This window comes from Ammodytes marinus, assembly GCF_949987685.1.
Source record: "Ammodytes marinus genome assembly, chromosome: 3".
Taxonomy (NCBI): Eukaryota; Metazoa; Chordata; class Actinopteri; order Uranoscopiformes; family Ammodytidae; genus Ammodytes; species Ammodytes marinus.
This window is the reverse complement of record NC_137232.1, coordinates 29,793,246-29,810,824: the sequence shown is the minus strand read 5'-3', so window position 1 is coordinate 29,810,824 and position 17,579 is coordinate 29,793,246. Positions and strand designations below refer to the sequence as shown.

Genomic DNA, 17,579 nt, shown 5'->3' with positions numbered 1-17,579 from the left:
AATAGGGGCCCCAGGTGTTTGCTCCATCATCCATATAACCAGGGATGAAAGCTTCACCAACAGAAGAACAACAACCAATGAGGAGTTGTGCGGAAGTGTGTGCACCTGTGTGTGTGTGTGTGTGTGTGTTTGTGTGTGTGTGTGTGTGTGTGTGTGTGTGTGTGTGTGTGTGTGTGTGTGTTTGTGTGTGTGTGTGTGTGTGTGTGTGTGTGTGTGTGTGTGTGTGTGTGTGTGTGTGAGTGTGTGTGTGTGTGTGCGCTAGGCCCCATGATCAAAGGAATGAAAGAATCAGATATTTTTACCCTTTGATTGGATTTGTGTGTGTGTGTGTTGTGTGTGTGTGTGTGTGTGTGTGTGTGCGTGCGTGCATGGCTGAGTGTGTTTGTCTGTGTGTGTATGAGACAAGCAGAGATCAGAAAGATCAGGCTGAGTAGTGTGTGTTTGTGTGTGTGTGTGTGTGTGTGTGTGTGTGTCTACTCAATAGTTAAAACCAAGCTTTACCTATCCATAAGGAAATGCTGGCAGTTTTTTGGTTGTGACCTTTGTCTTATATTTACCTCAGTTTTTCACACAACAGAATTAGCTTAGAGCCAGATGACTGTCTCTGGGAGATATGGAACAGTAAGTAAAGGTCAACTGCTATTAGCATAACGACTTGCACCGTTTGGATATGCATAATCCATAATTCAAGGAAGAACACATCTCCCTTCCCCTCTCGCTCAGAGCCAGGGGAGTAGGAACAAAGTCACCACTTGACCCCTTGCTAGTCTCGGCCACTTGACTGCATTCTAATTAAAAAGCAAAAACCCACAGCTCACCAAATAGTCTAATCTCTACACGCTAACTTTAACACAAGTTAATGCAACGCCCGGCTCAGTGCACACATGTGTTTAATACTACATGAGCAAGGTGGGATACAGGGCTTTCATCACGAAAGGAGCAGATCGCTCAGAAGGCGTTAGCCCTTATAACTCAGTGTCTGTGACATTTCCTACAGATTTAATGAGATGCTGTATTATTTGACAATTGAACAAGAATGATTACATCATTTTCTATTCAAAATATAGGGATTAATTACACACAGACAGAAAGCCAGGCTATGTCAGAGATGCCCGGTTCAATTATTTTAGCAATGCTTCAGTGATGGATATCAAATATCAGTCGTATTGGACTTTTGAGAATTGAGCAAAGCCTTTCGGTATTTCTTCTAAAAATCCAAACCAAGCCATGCCTTTAGGATTAGTCTATCTTCGATTTAAATACATAAGAATTGATGGTAACACTTTATAATAACTATCCGTTGTAACTTGTTAATAGATCATTAGTAAACTCTTAATTAATGATTATTAATGATTTGTTAAGTGTTTGTTAGCAGTTTGTTAAGGATTTATAACAATGGTAGATAGTTAATAGCTTAATAATTGAATCAGTTCATCTGGGAGGTAATCCGAGATACCGACGAGGCTGAAATAGGCTATAGACTATACACAGTGCATGGGCAACTGAGGGCAGCCCCATTTTCAAATATTTTTAAATAAACTCAATACACACTGTGCATGCCATGGATTTGAACGTGACGTGATCAGTTAATCTCGGATTACCTCCCAGATGAACTGATTCAATTATTAAGCTATTAACTATCTACCATTGTTATAAATCCTTAACAAACTGCTAACAAACACTTAACAAATCATTAATAATCATTAATTAAGAGTTTACTAATGATCTATTAACAAGTTACAACGGATAGTTATTATAAAGTGTTACCGAATTGATTTTAAGGCCATTTATGTTGTTGTTGTTTTTTGGTATTAACTCAACAAACATAAAAGCAAAGATTTAATCCAGAGAGTTGACACACAGGAGAACATAAAAAAAATCCTTGTTCAGCTACATCTTTGAATCTGGCCGGCCTCAGCGTTGGAGGCCAGCAGCCATGCAAAGCCTCTGTGCCCTCCTTCTGCCTGTTGTTCCTCTGCACCAATCTGCTGTCTTGTTAAACATGAGCTTTATGTCGGTTGTGATTGCATCACACCAGCAGCTCGGCCTGCTTCCCCTGTGCTCAGCAGCTCTTTGGCGGTTTAAGGATTTAGGCCCTGTGTTAAGAAACATGTTTACAATCCTCCCTAAATCTGACAGGCTTTGTCATCAAATCTGTAAACAGAGGCGCGTGGTCAAATAACTACACACACGCGCGCGCACACACACACACACACACACACACACACACATACTAAAACGCTGGAGGTTGGCTTACTGTTAAGTACTGTATTCACATTATATATGTTTGTCTCTACTGGAAAATAGAGAGTTGGATATTGTGTCAATGTTTTTTTCCCATCATAATGTACAGTGTTGTTTCTTCTTTGTGTACCAGGTGCGGGCGTCCCCCAGTTTACGCCCATCCCTCTGAACAGCGGCTCTCGTGTGCAGCTGCTGAGCAACGGCTCGCTGCTGATCAAACACGTGCTGGAGGATGACAATGGCTTCTACCTGTGTAAGGTCAGCAACGACGTGGGAGCTGATGTCAGCAAGTCCATGTACCTCACCGTCAAAAGTAAGAGCCTGCGTCCCACTCTCCCAATCAATAACAGCTGATTGGCAGTGATCATTGAGTATTTGAATGTGTGTGTGTGTGTCTGTTTGTGTTTGTGTGTGTGTGTGTGTGTGTGTGTGTGTGTGTGTGTGTGTGTGTGTGTGTGTGTGTGTGTGTGTGTGTGTGTGTGTGTGTGTGTGTGTGTGTGTGTGTGTGTGTGTGTGTGCGTGCGGAGTGACAAGCACAACCCCGTTAAAAAAAGGATCCACAGATAGCTCCTTTTTAATGTTGATCGGTCAGACATTCATTTATAAGAAATGGAAGGGAGATGCATGTCAAAAGATTTAAGACAAGATTTTAGTTTGGCAATTAGGAATTCTGGCCGTTATCCATCCACGACAAATATTTTTGATATACATATATATATACACAGTATACACACACACACACACACACACACACACACACACACACACACACACACACACACATACACACATACATACAGGCATGCCCGAAATTATTCATATATATATATATTTGGCAAATTTTCACTTAAACTTACTTTTATTCAACTAGCAAGTTTTTTCTTAATTGTAAATGACACAGGCTTATCCCAGAAGATAATAAGACAATGTACAAGAGGCATCATTGTGGATTTTTTTTTTTCATCTTTTATTTACATTTGCCCAAATTATCTCCTTAACTATATAACTCCTTAACTTAATTATATTCATAACCGTCTCCAAAAGTGACACCTGTACTGGCCAGGAGGATAGTGAGAGAGGTGAAAAATAATCCTAGGATCACCACCAAGGCCATCCTGGTTAATATTGGCTCTGCTGGAGGCAAAGTTTCATGTCAGACAATCCAACGGATACTGCACACTGCTGGGTTCCTTGGACGCAGAACAAGGAGGATGCCACTTCTCCAGATAAGGCACCCAAAAGCCGTCTTGGACTTTGCAAACGCTCATCTGGACAAAGAATAAGACTTCTGGTCTTCTGTTTTATGGTCAGATGAAACTAAATTTAATTGTTTGGCCACAATGATGTATCCTTCATTTGGCATGAAAAAGGAGAAGCCTTCATCCCTAAGAACACCATACCCACTGTCAAACATGGTGGTGGGAACCTAATGCTTTGGTTTTTTTTTTTTCAGCCAATGGACAAGGGAACCTAATCACAGTAAACGGCATCATGAAAAAAGAGCAATACATAAAGATTCTCAACAACATCAGGCAGTCTCTGGGGAAACTTGGTCTTAAGCACCATTGGACATTTCAGCAGGACAACGACCCAAAACACAAAGCAAAAATGGTGAAGAAATTGTTAGCAGACAAACACATTAAAGTTTTGCAGTGGCCAAGCCAGAGTCCTGACTTGAATCCAATTGAGAATCTGTGAAGGGAGCTAAAGATCAGGGTGATGGCAAGAAGACCCTCCAACCTGAAAGAGTTGGAGCTCATTGCCAAAGATGAATGGGCTATGGAGAATCAGTGGAGAAATGCAAAAAGCTGGCCAGCAATTATAGGAAGTGTTTGATTGCTGTAAAAGCCAATACAGGCTTTTCTATTGACTATTTACTCTATACTTAGAGTCTGTAATAAAAATTATCTATCTATCTATCTAGTCAGATCAGATTTATTTATTGTCATATGCACCGTTACAGCACAATGAAATTTGCCTTTCAGTACACACCTCGCCAAGAAACATACAAGACAGTGACAATGACATGGGTGGACAGGAGAGAGTGTAACTGCAGGGTCGCAGCGTGCGCCGCGCCCCTGCTATCCCCCCCATCTATCTATTGAGAAGGGTATGAATAATTTTGGACATGCCAATTTTTGTTCACATTTTTTTTTCCCACAATGATGCCTCTTATACATCGTCTTATTATCTTTTGGGAGAAGCCTGTGTCATTGCCAATCAAGAAAAAGCTTGCTGGTTTCATAAAAGTAACTTTAGGTCAAAATCTGCCATGGTTTATGAATAATTTCGGTTTTGACTGTATATATAGGACTATATACAGTATATATTAATAATAAAAACATTTAAAAAAATTACCCGAAAGTCTGACCTCTCTGTAAATGCAAAATAGTTTGTGTACAGCTCCCTTTCTGGATTAATCAGTTCTTGCTATCATTGATATCAGCTGGCATGTCATGGAAATTCATGTGTCACTGTTATTAACAGTCACTGTAGCCACTCTGTGAAGCCTTCACAGTGCTGCAGCAGGCAACAGCCTCAGAGATGGAAATGCTCTCTCTGTTTTCATAGGTCAGTTTGCTGACTCCAGCACATAGTTGCTATGCAGCACATTGACCTATGGCTGTACAATCCGTGTACCTTCCGTTCAATCCATATCCGTTTGGAAATCAAAACACGAAAAACTAAAACAACAGTTTGATTTAATTTTTTAATTATTTGTTTAATTAAAAAAAAAAAAATGACTGTTTTATTCAAAATATGCCTGTAAAACATGAATTGACTGCCATTTCTTATTTTCCATGTCGCCCTTTACATAGGAAAATGGGAAAGGAGACAAACAGAAAATGTAAAAAATTTGCATTTTCATTTTTGAAGTTCCAAATAATAATTTATATTAATCAGCGGGTTAAACTATGTCCCGCTGCCACAATGCCACAAGCTATGGGCGGCCAGCGCCGTGATGGCTCTGACCCATAGACTGTTTTCTGACCGTGGCTATCTCCGTCTTTTAAGTAGGCTAAAGCCTCTTGTCGGTAGTAGAAACGCATGGCAGATCTAGTAGTAGGGTAACCCTGCCGAACCGTGCTGAACCGAACTGTGCTGCTCAGAGGAAACGAGGCATGATCTAAACAGCGACAGACATACAGCTGTTGATCCAGATCAAAACGGGACAAACCACCAAATGTTTAATCTTTATTGAGAGGGGAAACATATTTTGGCTGGCTGCCAAAGGCTGCTATGTCATTGTCTGTCATAGGCTACCATCAAGAGCCTTATTTTACAAAAAGCTCAATTCAGATAGCCTATAGCCTAAACGTGGACAAAATATAGCCTAGACAAGTTTCTTCTTTCCTCGACACACACACACACACACACACACACACACACACACACACACACACACACGCACGCGCCCCCTTAAACTGGGTGATTGCCCACTTTGACTCGGCAAGTGAAGTGAAGACAGGGAAAAAAGAGAGACAGAGACGACGATTGCCTCAGACGCAATTTTCACTCGTGGACCTAACCAATAAAAATGCTTTCATATGCAGCTGTCTGCACTGGGGCTCATGCCTCAGCTGATCACGAGTATCAATAACATTATCAATAATGTAGGATGTGTCCCTCAGTTCCCAGTGCGATGCTGACGTCCACACGTAATCGGTGATTAATGAATGAAGAGTAAAACAAACAGTTATTAGATGATTATGAGACCCAAGGCAATTGCCTACCTTTGCGTAATGGTTAAGTTTGCTTCTGGGCGCGCGCGCACACACACACACACACGCGTGCACACACACTTCTTTCACTAAATTGAAACATGTATTTTTCAAAATCAACATTTAGGCCATTATTCTCATATTTGATATCCTGGTCATGAATTGTGATTAAAAATGGATAAAAACGTGTTTTAGTATAATATATAATGTAGAGGAGAGGATGAATATTAAAAAAAACAGGTCACTTTTCGTTTTTCGTGTTTTGATTTCCAAACGGATATGGATTGAACGTAAGATACACGGATTCTGTACTAACCTTTTTTTAAATTCCTTTTCTACCAAGCAGAGAGCAAACACTGTGGACTACAGTACCCTTAGCTCTTGGTAGCATACGTAACTCCGAACACCAAACATTGATTTTCAAGATTTTATTTATTTATTCTAACTAAGGAAAACTGCAAGTAAACAAGAGTGTATAGGGTGTTTTAGCTTATATAACTAATATATCTAATACACTAAATATATCTAATAAACTAAAAACTACATTTGTTGACATGACATGACATGCTTGTACTGTATCTACCGGACTCTGTCAAAATGACTGCTTCAGATTTACCATAAACAGGTTAGGTTGAGGTCATAATGGGTCAGTAATCCAATCAGTCAGTGTTGCTGTTACACTCAACTGCAATGCAGATCTGCACCTTTTCTCTCCTCTGACCTTTTTGTTTTTTCAGGGACCAAAATACCTACAGTGTGTCCTGTTAGTGTGCAATGCATGTGGTGATGTAGGAGTGGAGATGTGGGAGTTTGCATGTAAAGTTTCAGTTTCATTGGTCTTTGTAGTCTAGCCTGGTGTATCATCGTTGGTAGTAGAGGAGAGAGAGAGAGAGACAGAGAGGGTTGACCCACCGAACACACTCTGCTGTTGCTTAAGGCTTCAGTTTCATGCTGCACTCGACTCGTTCAAAGGGAATTTTGACAGCTTTAGTGCTGAATAATGTAAGCTTACTTCTCATAACTTGTAGTTTTATTAACACAAACCGTAACGTTACATTACTAACAGCTTTTATTATTTACAGAAAATGCATGTTCTTCCCTGATAGATTAATTTAAAATGCCATTTGTGTTTACATATGTGTACATATAGGCAAAGTAAAATAGTAAATCTGTTTTTATTCAACAACTATATGTAATTGATTGGCAGTTAATTGTTCACTTGCGACATATACATACTGTATATTGACTCCATGCAGCCTAGTATCTATTATTACAGCTGAATAAAAACAGTACTATTTGAATAACTTTTCTTTTTGCTCTGTCTGCTCTGCAAATATGCAACCGTACAACTAGAATAATTTATGCCAAATCATCCAATCCTGTCAGTATTGTCATTGGCTTATACCATGTCTGGTGCTTGCTATATTTTTGCAAAATCTTCAGATTTCTTGTAAATTTTAACAATCACCTTATTTCTCTCACATTATCTTGTTGAGAGCCACTGTTATCTAATTAAATTGTACTACAAATATAAAGTATTACTTTTGCGGAATTCTATCAGTTGCTACACTTTTCCTGCAGCTATGTGTTATTCATTGTAAAATACCAAATCTTCGACAAATGTAGTCATCGCTCACTACAAAAATCAAACAAACTCCAACTCTTAAAGCTTTAGTAACTTTAAGCTTTAGAAATAACTAATTCACACATACAGCGGATGACAAACAAATGCACATGTTTGTTAACACTGCAGCTAACATCATGCTAGCTATGCCTTTATGACATCACCACAATGTGTAATCATCAGTAACATTACATATAGATTAAACACATTTAAGTACAATTCTCTTTTTACACTCCATTTAATCCTAAATTACATTTTACTTGCACTGGGGTCATTTAAAAACCCTTTAAGCCTTTTGTGATTCAGTTAGCATTGACGTGTCATATTCACAGCTAAAATAATGTTTCCTTTGCTAATGCTCTGTGCTGATCTTCCCCCGGTGCCATTGGCTGCTCAGTCATTACATGCTGGCTCAGCCTCACACTTGTCACTCATCAACAGATCGCATTTCATGCCCTTTAAACCACAAACTGTACTCGTACACTCAGGATGCTTTCTGTAAAAGTGTACTTATTCGCATGAGTGGTTTGAAAAAGGGAGACTGTGCCCGTATACACCAATACTGTCATGTCCATTTCTCAGGGATTGTGTGTGCTTGTTTGTTTGTTTACAATTATGCATTGTTTTTCATCTGTAAGCATAGTACGATTGTTATCATAAATCCTCTAGGCATATTTTACTTCTTTCATGTGTTTGCAATCAAGTCTTGTGTGTGTGTGTGTGTGTGTGTGTGTGTGTGTGTGTGTGTGTGTGTGTGTGTGTGTGTGTGTGTGTGTGTGTGTGTGTGTGTGTGTGTGTGTGTGTGTGTGTGTGTGTGTGTATGTGTGTGTGTGTGCCTTTGTGCGTGTTATGAGACGGTGGAACTCATGAGTGCATTTCAGCCTAATTTAAATCCATCAATACTTCAATTAGAAGCTGACGAAGGGGCTCAAGGGAAGAGCAGTCCACATGTTTCTCTGCTTTATTTGCACTCATGGCTCTTCATTACCAGGAACCAAAGAAATGTTAGAAGATAAATAACAAATACTTTTTTTGCATTTTGTAAAAAGTGTTGCAGGTGTTGTCCTGCAACACTTCTTGTATGTATTTATAAATCATTTATAGATCTTATTTTTGGTTTTATTGAATCATCTTATGCATTTTTGCTATTTCTAAATCACAATGTCAACAAACAGTGAACCCTGTAAAGGGTCAAAAGATATTTTTTTCTGCACTTTAGCATGAGAACTAAAAATATTTGTAATGTATGAATTGTTACAGGGCTGCTAAGTGCTCAATTCCCCAATAGCTTCTAAAGATTAAAGCACAACCGTTATCACCCATTTACAGAAATCTGAAAGGAGGCAACATTAGAAAGCCATAGATAGAGACTTAACTAGCTACAACTAATACTATCTGCCGCAGTTGTCATTGCAAACTGCATACTTTGCCTTTCTAAAAACCAACACGCTTGAAAATGACCTGAAAAATCAGACATGAGAAAAGTCAGACATGAGGGGGATCTGAAGTTGTGTGGGCAACAGATCAGTAAATACCCAAGTCTGTACATTTCTCATCCCTCTACACCCCCCCCATTCTGCACCCTTTTGTCTTTGACACCCCTCTCCACCCCATCCCCCCTCCCTCCCTCCCTCCCTCTCTACCCCCTCAGCTTTCTCTATTTCCCATGTCTCCCCTCTTCCCACTCACACTTTCTCCTCTACCTCTACCCACCCGTGTTTTATTACCAGGCCCCTGTAATATCGCTGGATATTAAAAAATATACATCAACCGAGCAATTATGGGCTATCAAAAAGAATAGGTTTAGCCCGGGGGCCCTGCAAGCGCTGCACAGTAGATGCATAGAGACGAGATGAGGAGGAAGCGAGTGAGTAGGTTTGCATAGGCTGGGACTGCCGAAGCACAGCCAAGATTGGTGAAGATTGTAGAACATTTTAACATCACAGGGTAACAATCTTGAATTTGTGAGCCTTTGTTGCATGTATCATCCACACACACAAGACAGATTGAAACATCTCCAAATGCACACAGATGCATTCACATATGTTTATTTGTATTCAGGAACATACTGTACTGCACACACACCTGCGCAGACAAGCATGTGCTTTACACATAGCCTACATACAGTACATATGACAAATATTCTAATATACACATGATTGCATGCATAAACACACAGACACAGACACACACACACACACACACACACACACACACACACACACACACACACACACACACACACACACACACACACTACTGTCATTATGTGCTCTTTCGGTGAGCAAACACAAGCACGGTCCACAATAGCTTGCACTGCCAAGGCCTCAGATTAAGATGGAGAAAATAGCACCAGTTATGGAGCAATAACAGTTAGAGAACGGGCTGAGAAGACTCTTTTAATAGGACTCACTTAAAATTCATAGTTGCTATGCAAAATAAATCAGCGATTTCCTTTGCGGGGGCAGTGGGAAAGGGGATGATGGTGTAGGGAGCGAGGGAGAGGGAGGGAGGGGCAGCCAGTGAATAAGAGATGAGGTTTAAACGTTGGCAGTCCCAAGTCTGACACGTTCCATCATGTCGGGTGATTGGGGGGGTTGAAAGTGCACGTACGCACACATAAACACACCAGGCATCGTACATGCACACAAACAGATAAACGAGAAGCTCCCCCTTTGGATTTTAGTTGGCTGCATCAAAGACGGAAATGTACTGTGAGAAACAAAGAGGGAGAAAACATGTGGAAGGAGTCTGTGTGTGTGTTGATTGGTTTGTTACTGCATGGGGGATTTGTGATTATGTATTTATGTGTTTGGTAAAAATTTGGTCAAACGGAAAATACTAATAGTGTTTTAGCAAATTGATGTTAGCATGTAGCTTGAAGCACAGCTGTACCTGTACGGTACTGCCTCACAGAGCTGCTTGAGTATCTTCCAACTTCTCTTAAAACTCTCGAACATTGACCTTTACTATCAGACTTAAAAATACAGAAGAGGATAAGCTCTGATATGAACGTGTGTGCGTATATAGTATGTAGATACATTTATATGCGTAGGCTGCCACTGAAATAATAAATATCAATAGAGCACGAAACAGTCTGTAGAGTGGATGAGGTTTAGCGCATCAGGGCAATTCAAACACTGCTAGGCAATTTGCCATTCACACAAGTACAGTATAATAAATGGCCCATTATAAATTCAAGTGCTTTAATTGACTTGTGATTGTCTAACCTTCCTGGCACTCGCAGTAGTCGACCAAGCTGTATCAGACTAGGGCTTCATGAAGCCATAACAAATGGTTACAAAGTTATCTACAAGCACACTGTTTGACCCAGGGGAATACTCGAGGCTGTGTGTGTTTCTAACTAGTGTTTATTCTGGGTGTGTGTGTGTGTGTGTGTGTGTGTGTGTGTGTGTGTGTGTGTGTGTGTGTGTGTGTGTGTGTGTGTGTGTTTGTGTCATTTCTTTCTCCTGTTTTGGTTTGCATTTGTTGTGCATGTCCATCCCTATGATTTATTTTTTCTAGTCTGTGTGTTTACACTTGCATACAGTATGAGTGTGCAAGGCCGGAATCTCTGTATCTGTATTTGTGTCGTTCTCAATGTGCACGGGTGCATGTCTGTATATGTCGGAATGTGTGTGTGTGTGTGTGTGTGTGTGTGTGTGTGTGTGTGTGTGTGTGAGAGAGACAACATCACGGCCAACGGACTTGTCTGCTGCGTATGAATAATCAAAGTGGTCTCTCTCATCATTAAATCATCGCTGTCCTGGTGGGAGCCTTAGGAGGGAGATGGAGTGAGAGAGCGAGCGAGGGAAAGCGAGGGAGAGAGAGAGAGGGATCATAGTTAGCGCTGCAGGGGTACATGCTCTCTCTCTCTCCTCCATCGTGTAGTGTGGCTGAGATGTGTCATGAGCACAAGTCTTTTCTGCTCTCTGTGCTCGCCCACTTAGCTCCCCCAGACACAGCCGCACTCATACACGCACGCACACACACACACACACACACACACACACACACACACACACACGCTCATACATATGCACGTGTAGTGTAACACTCATACACTCATGCACACAGACACATTATTCACGAGTGTACAGACATTCACACACTGACTCAAACACACATATTGCATTTCTTCTTGGGAGAAAAGGCCTCCAACCTCTACTGCACAAGTATCAGCCACATGTAGCTGCCACTACTGTCCTTTCCAATGATACTGTATTCACCATAGCGCATTAAGATATACTGGAAACCCTCGAGTTAACGTGTTGTACTAAACACTTGCCTGTCTCATGTAAATAAAGTTGAAATGATTAATCACTCTACAGAAATATTGGTGAGTAATTCTTTAAAGCTGCTAAAAATATATTTTTTTTTGATCAACAATTGATCAAATTGCTATGTGTAACTTAAATCCACGGCTCAGGATACTTTAAAGTTTCTTTCATCTCAATATGTTGGTTTCTTAGTCGACATTTTACAATGGTGATATACCGTATTTCACTGTTTTGTTCATGGCTTGGTTTTACCGCCCCCATATGGCCAGAATCTAAATATTTTTTTTTTTGTAATTTATTAGGCAATCATTATATGTATTTATGGGTTTGGACTGATCAAATAAAAAAAGCAATTTGAAGAGTAGCTTTTGGTTCTGGGAAATTTTGAATTATTTTTTTCTCTGTATTCTGACATTTTATAGACCAAACAATCATGATTGATATGTGATAAAACTGTTCTCTGATTGATCAATTTGAAAAAGTAATGATATGTTGCACTCTCACTGCAATGTATTTTCCTAAGAGATTGTTTTCCGCCCTCCAAAAAAATCAAAAATAACTTCCATTATTATAGTGTTTAGATAGTGTTCTCCATTGTTAGGGGGACATCGTAAGGGGATTTATTGTTGTCACATTACGTCCTACTCATTATTTCATCAAATTGGCTGCCTTTGCATGTTTTATTTTTTTAGCCATTTAAAATGACTGCTATCCAATGCCTCTGTTTTTTTCTTGTGCAATGTAGAGACTGACTGTTGCACACCCATGAAGCGTGTCCTGCCTGACTTGCTCTGATCGGTCTCAAGCCATCACACAAATGAAAGCGATCCGATCATTTGATTTGCTTTACCTTCATTATAAAATCTAAAGTAATGAATGTCCAACACTGAAAGAGATTAACATATTTATTCAGTCCGCTCAAAGGGCAAAAAATTAACATGGTGCGTTCCAATTTAGGAGCTTCACACTTTAGAGATCATTATACTGTGAATAGCACCTGAAAGTATCATTGAGTGGTATAATCAGGAGACTGCTTCATGCAAGTAGAGAGAAAAAGACAGAATGGAAGAAAGTGTGAGTAGCCTATGTGTGGGTGAAAAACATTAACAGATACAGTCTGCTGAACCACATTCACACACACATTCACACACACACACACACACACACACACACACACACACACACACACACACACACACACACACACACACACACACACACACACACACAGGTTAGCTGTGTTGCTAATGAGCCCGGTGTGCGGTTACGGCGTAGAGCCAGACCGGCTCCACGCTTAGACCGATGGGAGTTCAGTCAGGAGTCACCACTTTTCCTTTCATACCTCCGTCTCATCCTCAGAAAGCAGCGTGCTACCGTTTCGCTGTCATTATCAAAGCAGGCGCAGACTTACCTGAAGGGCTCCGTTTGAATCTTTAAGTATTGTGGGAGACAGGCAGACTCAAACATGAGTTCACTGTGCTCCCTGGAGTGTTTAAATGCTTGTCATAATTGTCAGAGAAAAAGAGAAATGGGAGTTTTCTCAGTACAAGACAAGAAGCAGTTAAATGATGTATATGTGCAGTGTTTTTTTACAATGCAATTCAATTTCTTGTATTTTAGAACAAATAGTTTAAAGGTGCACTATGTCGGTTCAGAGGAGGGGGATTTGTTTACATTTTCTTGGTATTGAATATTCTAGCATCACAAATCAAAACAAGATGATTTGGAGACACTTGGAACCAATATAATATTCGTAAATCTAGAATATGTTTGTAAACAAAACATGCAATCTTTGCTGCTGTAAAAAATAACATGAAAAAATAACTTAACCAACTAACTCAGGTAGCTTTCTAACTTTAAACAGTGTCCTAGGGTTCCAATTATCCTGTGAGTAAAGTTTGTGTATTCCGTTATAATAATATACCTAAGAAAGTCTTAACTTCTCTGACAGCCTCAAAGTTACATAGTGCACCCTTAACACGTTTTCACGATGAAAGCAAATACTTTCAATGTGGTGCTTGGTGGAAAGGGAAGACATACTGTAAAAAAAGAAGGAAAAAAATATTATGTTTGATATTACCGCAAATGTGCATTAACTGACAAAGGCCTGAATGTCTTATCTGATATATAATTGTCCTATTTTCTTTCAAATTTTCTCCCTCCATTCCTGTTCCATCCAGTCCCGGCGATGATCACCTCCTACCCAAACACCACGTTGGCGACGCAGGGCGAGGAGAAGAAGATGAGCTGCATCGCTCACGGAGAGAAGCCCATCATGGTGCGCTGGGAGAAGGAGGAACGCATCATCAACCCGGAGACCAGCCGATACGTGGTCACCGTCAAAGAGGTGGCTGATGAGGTCATCTCCACGCTGGTGGTGAGTGCCTTCACTTTCACTGAAGTGCCAAGGGGTGGGGGGGGTGGGGAGGGGGCAAACAACCTTCAGTCATTTTTTCAATTTCAGGAAAGTAAATTGGGAGAAAGAATAGGGAAGGCATGGCAACAAAAAAATTAAATTTACCTTGTCTTAAAATCTTCGAGTAGAATATAAAACATTAAAGAGTTCCCCTTCAGTTCAATTTAACAGTGATTAAAACACAGCTGGGACTAGTACATGTGTAAGGCATTGATGTAAAAAATCACAAGGAATATGTTCCTTGAGAGGATTTAGTAGTGAAGTGTCCCCCCTCTCTAGTATAGGATAAGAGTATAGCAGTTGAATCCACCGTCTGTCTTCCTCTTGAAAAAAATCAATTATGATTAAATGTAATTTTGGATTCCTGCTATGTACCTACCAATGCCTTTAATATGATCTGTCTCTCTGTAGATCATGCCTACTGTCCGTGAGGACTCAGGGTTCTTCTCCTGTCATGCCATCAACTCCTTCGGTGAGGACCGAGGCATCATACAGCTGACGGTGCAAGGTAAGCTGACTTGAGTTATCAGAAGTATCGTAGTAAAGTTTTGTATAATTTATTACTGAATTCATTCATTTATTAATTGAATTGCTGCACAGTGTGACTCCTGCTCTTTGTGATATCAATTGTTATTATCTCTCACTGGGGAAATCACAGACAGAGTAAAAAGTGACTCATCCGCCCGGTCCACCTCATGTCCAGTTCTATTTCAGAGGCTGACTTTTTAACACTTTTGTGTTGCGTTCACAACTTTTTCCTCAGAACCACCCGACCCTCCAGAGGTGGAGATCCGGGAAGTCAAAGACCGGACCATAGCTCTACGCTGGACCATGGGCTTTGACGGCAACAGCCCCATCACAGGTTACGATATTGAATGCAAGAACAAATCAGGTAAACATGTTGATGACACATCATGCATCAATGAAAGAAATCCAGGAAAATGAAATGAGAAATGTTACCTTCTATCGCTAACAGTCTCATTTCCTCCTCTGTTTTCTTTCTCAGCATCATGGCTATCAGCCCAGGTTACCAAAGATGTGTCGCCACAGCTCAACCAAGCCACTATCATTGACCTCCACCCGTCCTCCACTTACAACATTCGCATGGTCGCCAAGAACATCATCGGCAACAGCAACCCTAGCAACGAGCTAACCATCACTACTGATGAAGCAGGTCACTGAACTTCTCATGAGCATAACACTAAAATATGTGGAAGAACTGTAAACAAGGGATTTTATATGTACATTTGAGAATACAGTTGATTGTAAAATTAGCTGCTCAAAAAATAAAACAGTGCAATAATAATATCCGTCAAATAAGCCGTCAAACTGGGCTGCAGCTAGAAGGATTAACCTAGAACTAACCCTAGAACATAAAATAAAACTCTCCAAATGACTCTTTGAAACTGTTAATAGGTATTATTACTGGAACTTTATTATTAACACACCATCCAAATGTCCATTTCCTCTTGGCCCCTCAAACCTGTTGAGTCATCTTGCACATAATTATTTAATGGTTGTTTTTAATGGAAGCCATCATCTTTTATATCCGGGGGGGGAAATACATCAGTTAACTGTTGCTTTTAGTCACCTCTATCAGTGTTCACTTATCTTCTATTGCCTATAATGACATCCCACAGGCATACCAGCGCATTACAATGCCCCATTTTGCTGGATTCATTGCTAGAATAAATCCATAAACTTCATCATTAAATATAACATGTATCTGTCCTCACGTTATTTTAAAGCTCAATGTTGATGGTGTTACAAGTTCCTTTTTAGATAATGATTAAGCTGAGGCAGAAACTTTAAGGCACCTGAATGAGGCAAAACACATTTTTAACTCAACAGTGCCATCTAGGGAAAGTGAATGGGATGGAATTTTAAACACTCTCAATGGTAGATTGTCTCTTCCATTGAACACCAGCAGTGATGTTGAATGATGTGCTTTAATTACAGCTCCCGACGGCCCACCACAGGATGTCATTCTGGAGTCCACCTCTCCACAGAGCATCAAAGTTTCCTGGAAGGTATAGTCCAAACTTTAATGTGTTATTATTGGCTGTTTCTCACCGAAATAGATTCCAGTATGTAGACTATACTCAAGTGTATTCAACTACACATTAAATGAGAGAAAAACAAATTAAAATTGGAAACTTATTTAATTTGCTCTGCTGATCCTGGTTCTTCTTGCAGCCTCCCCACAAGTACCTGCAGAACGGTGTGATCCGCGGCTACCAGGTGGGCTTCAGAGAGTACAGCCCAGGAGGGAACCACCAGTTCACCATCATCAGCTTGGACACCACAGGAGACACCACCGAGAGCATCACCCTGGACAACCTCAAGAAGTTCACCCAGTACAGTGTGGTGGTGCAGGCTGCTAACAGGGCAGGCACCGGGCCCTCTTCACAGCAAGTGGTCACCAAAACCCTGGAAGATGGTAAGAAGAAGGGCTTGTGTGGCTGGATCTCAAGTGTTAAATATGGTGTTTCTGTAAATGTCCGTGAATCCAAGACGATGCGATGTGTCCAAGTTTAGGGTCTTATATAGTTTGTCAACCCTGTATTTTAATCTTGTGTACATCTCTAACATATTCTCGTGAGAAGGCTCCCCTCTCCTGGACCATTGTTGAATTACATCAAACAATCAAATTCTTGGTCTTCAGTTCCTATTCGACCAACGTCTCTGATTAAGGAGGACATGTATACTGGATTTAGAATATATAAAGAAAACCTACTTGTTTTTGAAGATTGACATTTTTCGTCACTCTTAGAATAAACTTTCCATTATTCACAATACATTTTTTAATTATTTTTTAATCTTATTTCTTCAACTAATTTTTGCATTGTATTACAAAACGGGATATTTCCAATATTCTGAACCTTGTTAGTTTGCGATGCAGTGACGGTTGTAATGTTGTGCATTGGATATCATTGAATGATCAAGATTTTTCGCTATTTTCATCTTTTCACAAAAAATAATCATGCGGACATTCAAGGGTATATCGTAGTTGTCATTATTTATGGAATACATTTTGAATAACATTTTTCGAATTAAGCACTACTTTTCAATAATGTCCCCTCTGGTCACCAATAGTTTGTTCTCACAATAAAGAAGAAATAGGATGCCACATCTTTTTTTATTATTGGTGCCAAAATGCTGTATTTTGTGGTACTCTGAGTATTTGCCTACATAAGCATACTCATACACATACCCATACATTGACTAGTATTGCCCCTCCATAAGCCTCCATTAAGTGTCCACTCCAACACCTTTTTTACCCTTGTGTCTCT

The 17,579-nt window shown here is 40.1% G+C and overlaps 1 protein-coding gene across 4 annotated transcripts in view; it reads left to right on the top strand.

Moving 5' to 3' along the window:
• The window catches only part of dscamb (Down syndrome cell adhesion molecule b), a gene marked incomplete at both ends in the record, with an annotated part of 114,055 nt that overhangs the window by 76,024 nt on the left and 20,452 nt on the right, over positions 1-17,579 (top strand). For all 4 annotated transcript variants that reach the window (XM_080053867.1, XM_080053866.1, XM_080053864.1 and 1 more), the window contains 7 exons: positions 2,378-2,557; positions 14,051-14,247; positions 14,698-14,794; positions 15,050-15,178; positions 15,293-15,460; positions 16,246-16,316; positions 16,483-16,726. In XM_080053867.1, the coding sequence (XP_079909993.1) occupies positions 2,378-2,557; positions 14,051-14,247; positions 14,698-14,794; positions 15,050-15,178; positions 15,293-15,460; positions 16,246-16,316; positions 16,483-16,726 (1,086 nt within the window). The remainder of the gene's footprint in view (positions 1-2,377; positions 2,558-14,050; positions 14,248-14,697; positions 14,795-15,049; positions 15,179-15,292; positions 15,461-16,245; positions 16,317-16,482; positions 16,727-17,579) is intronic.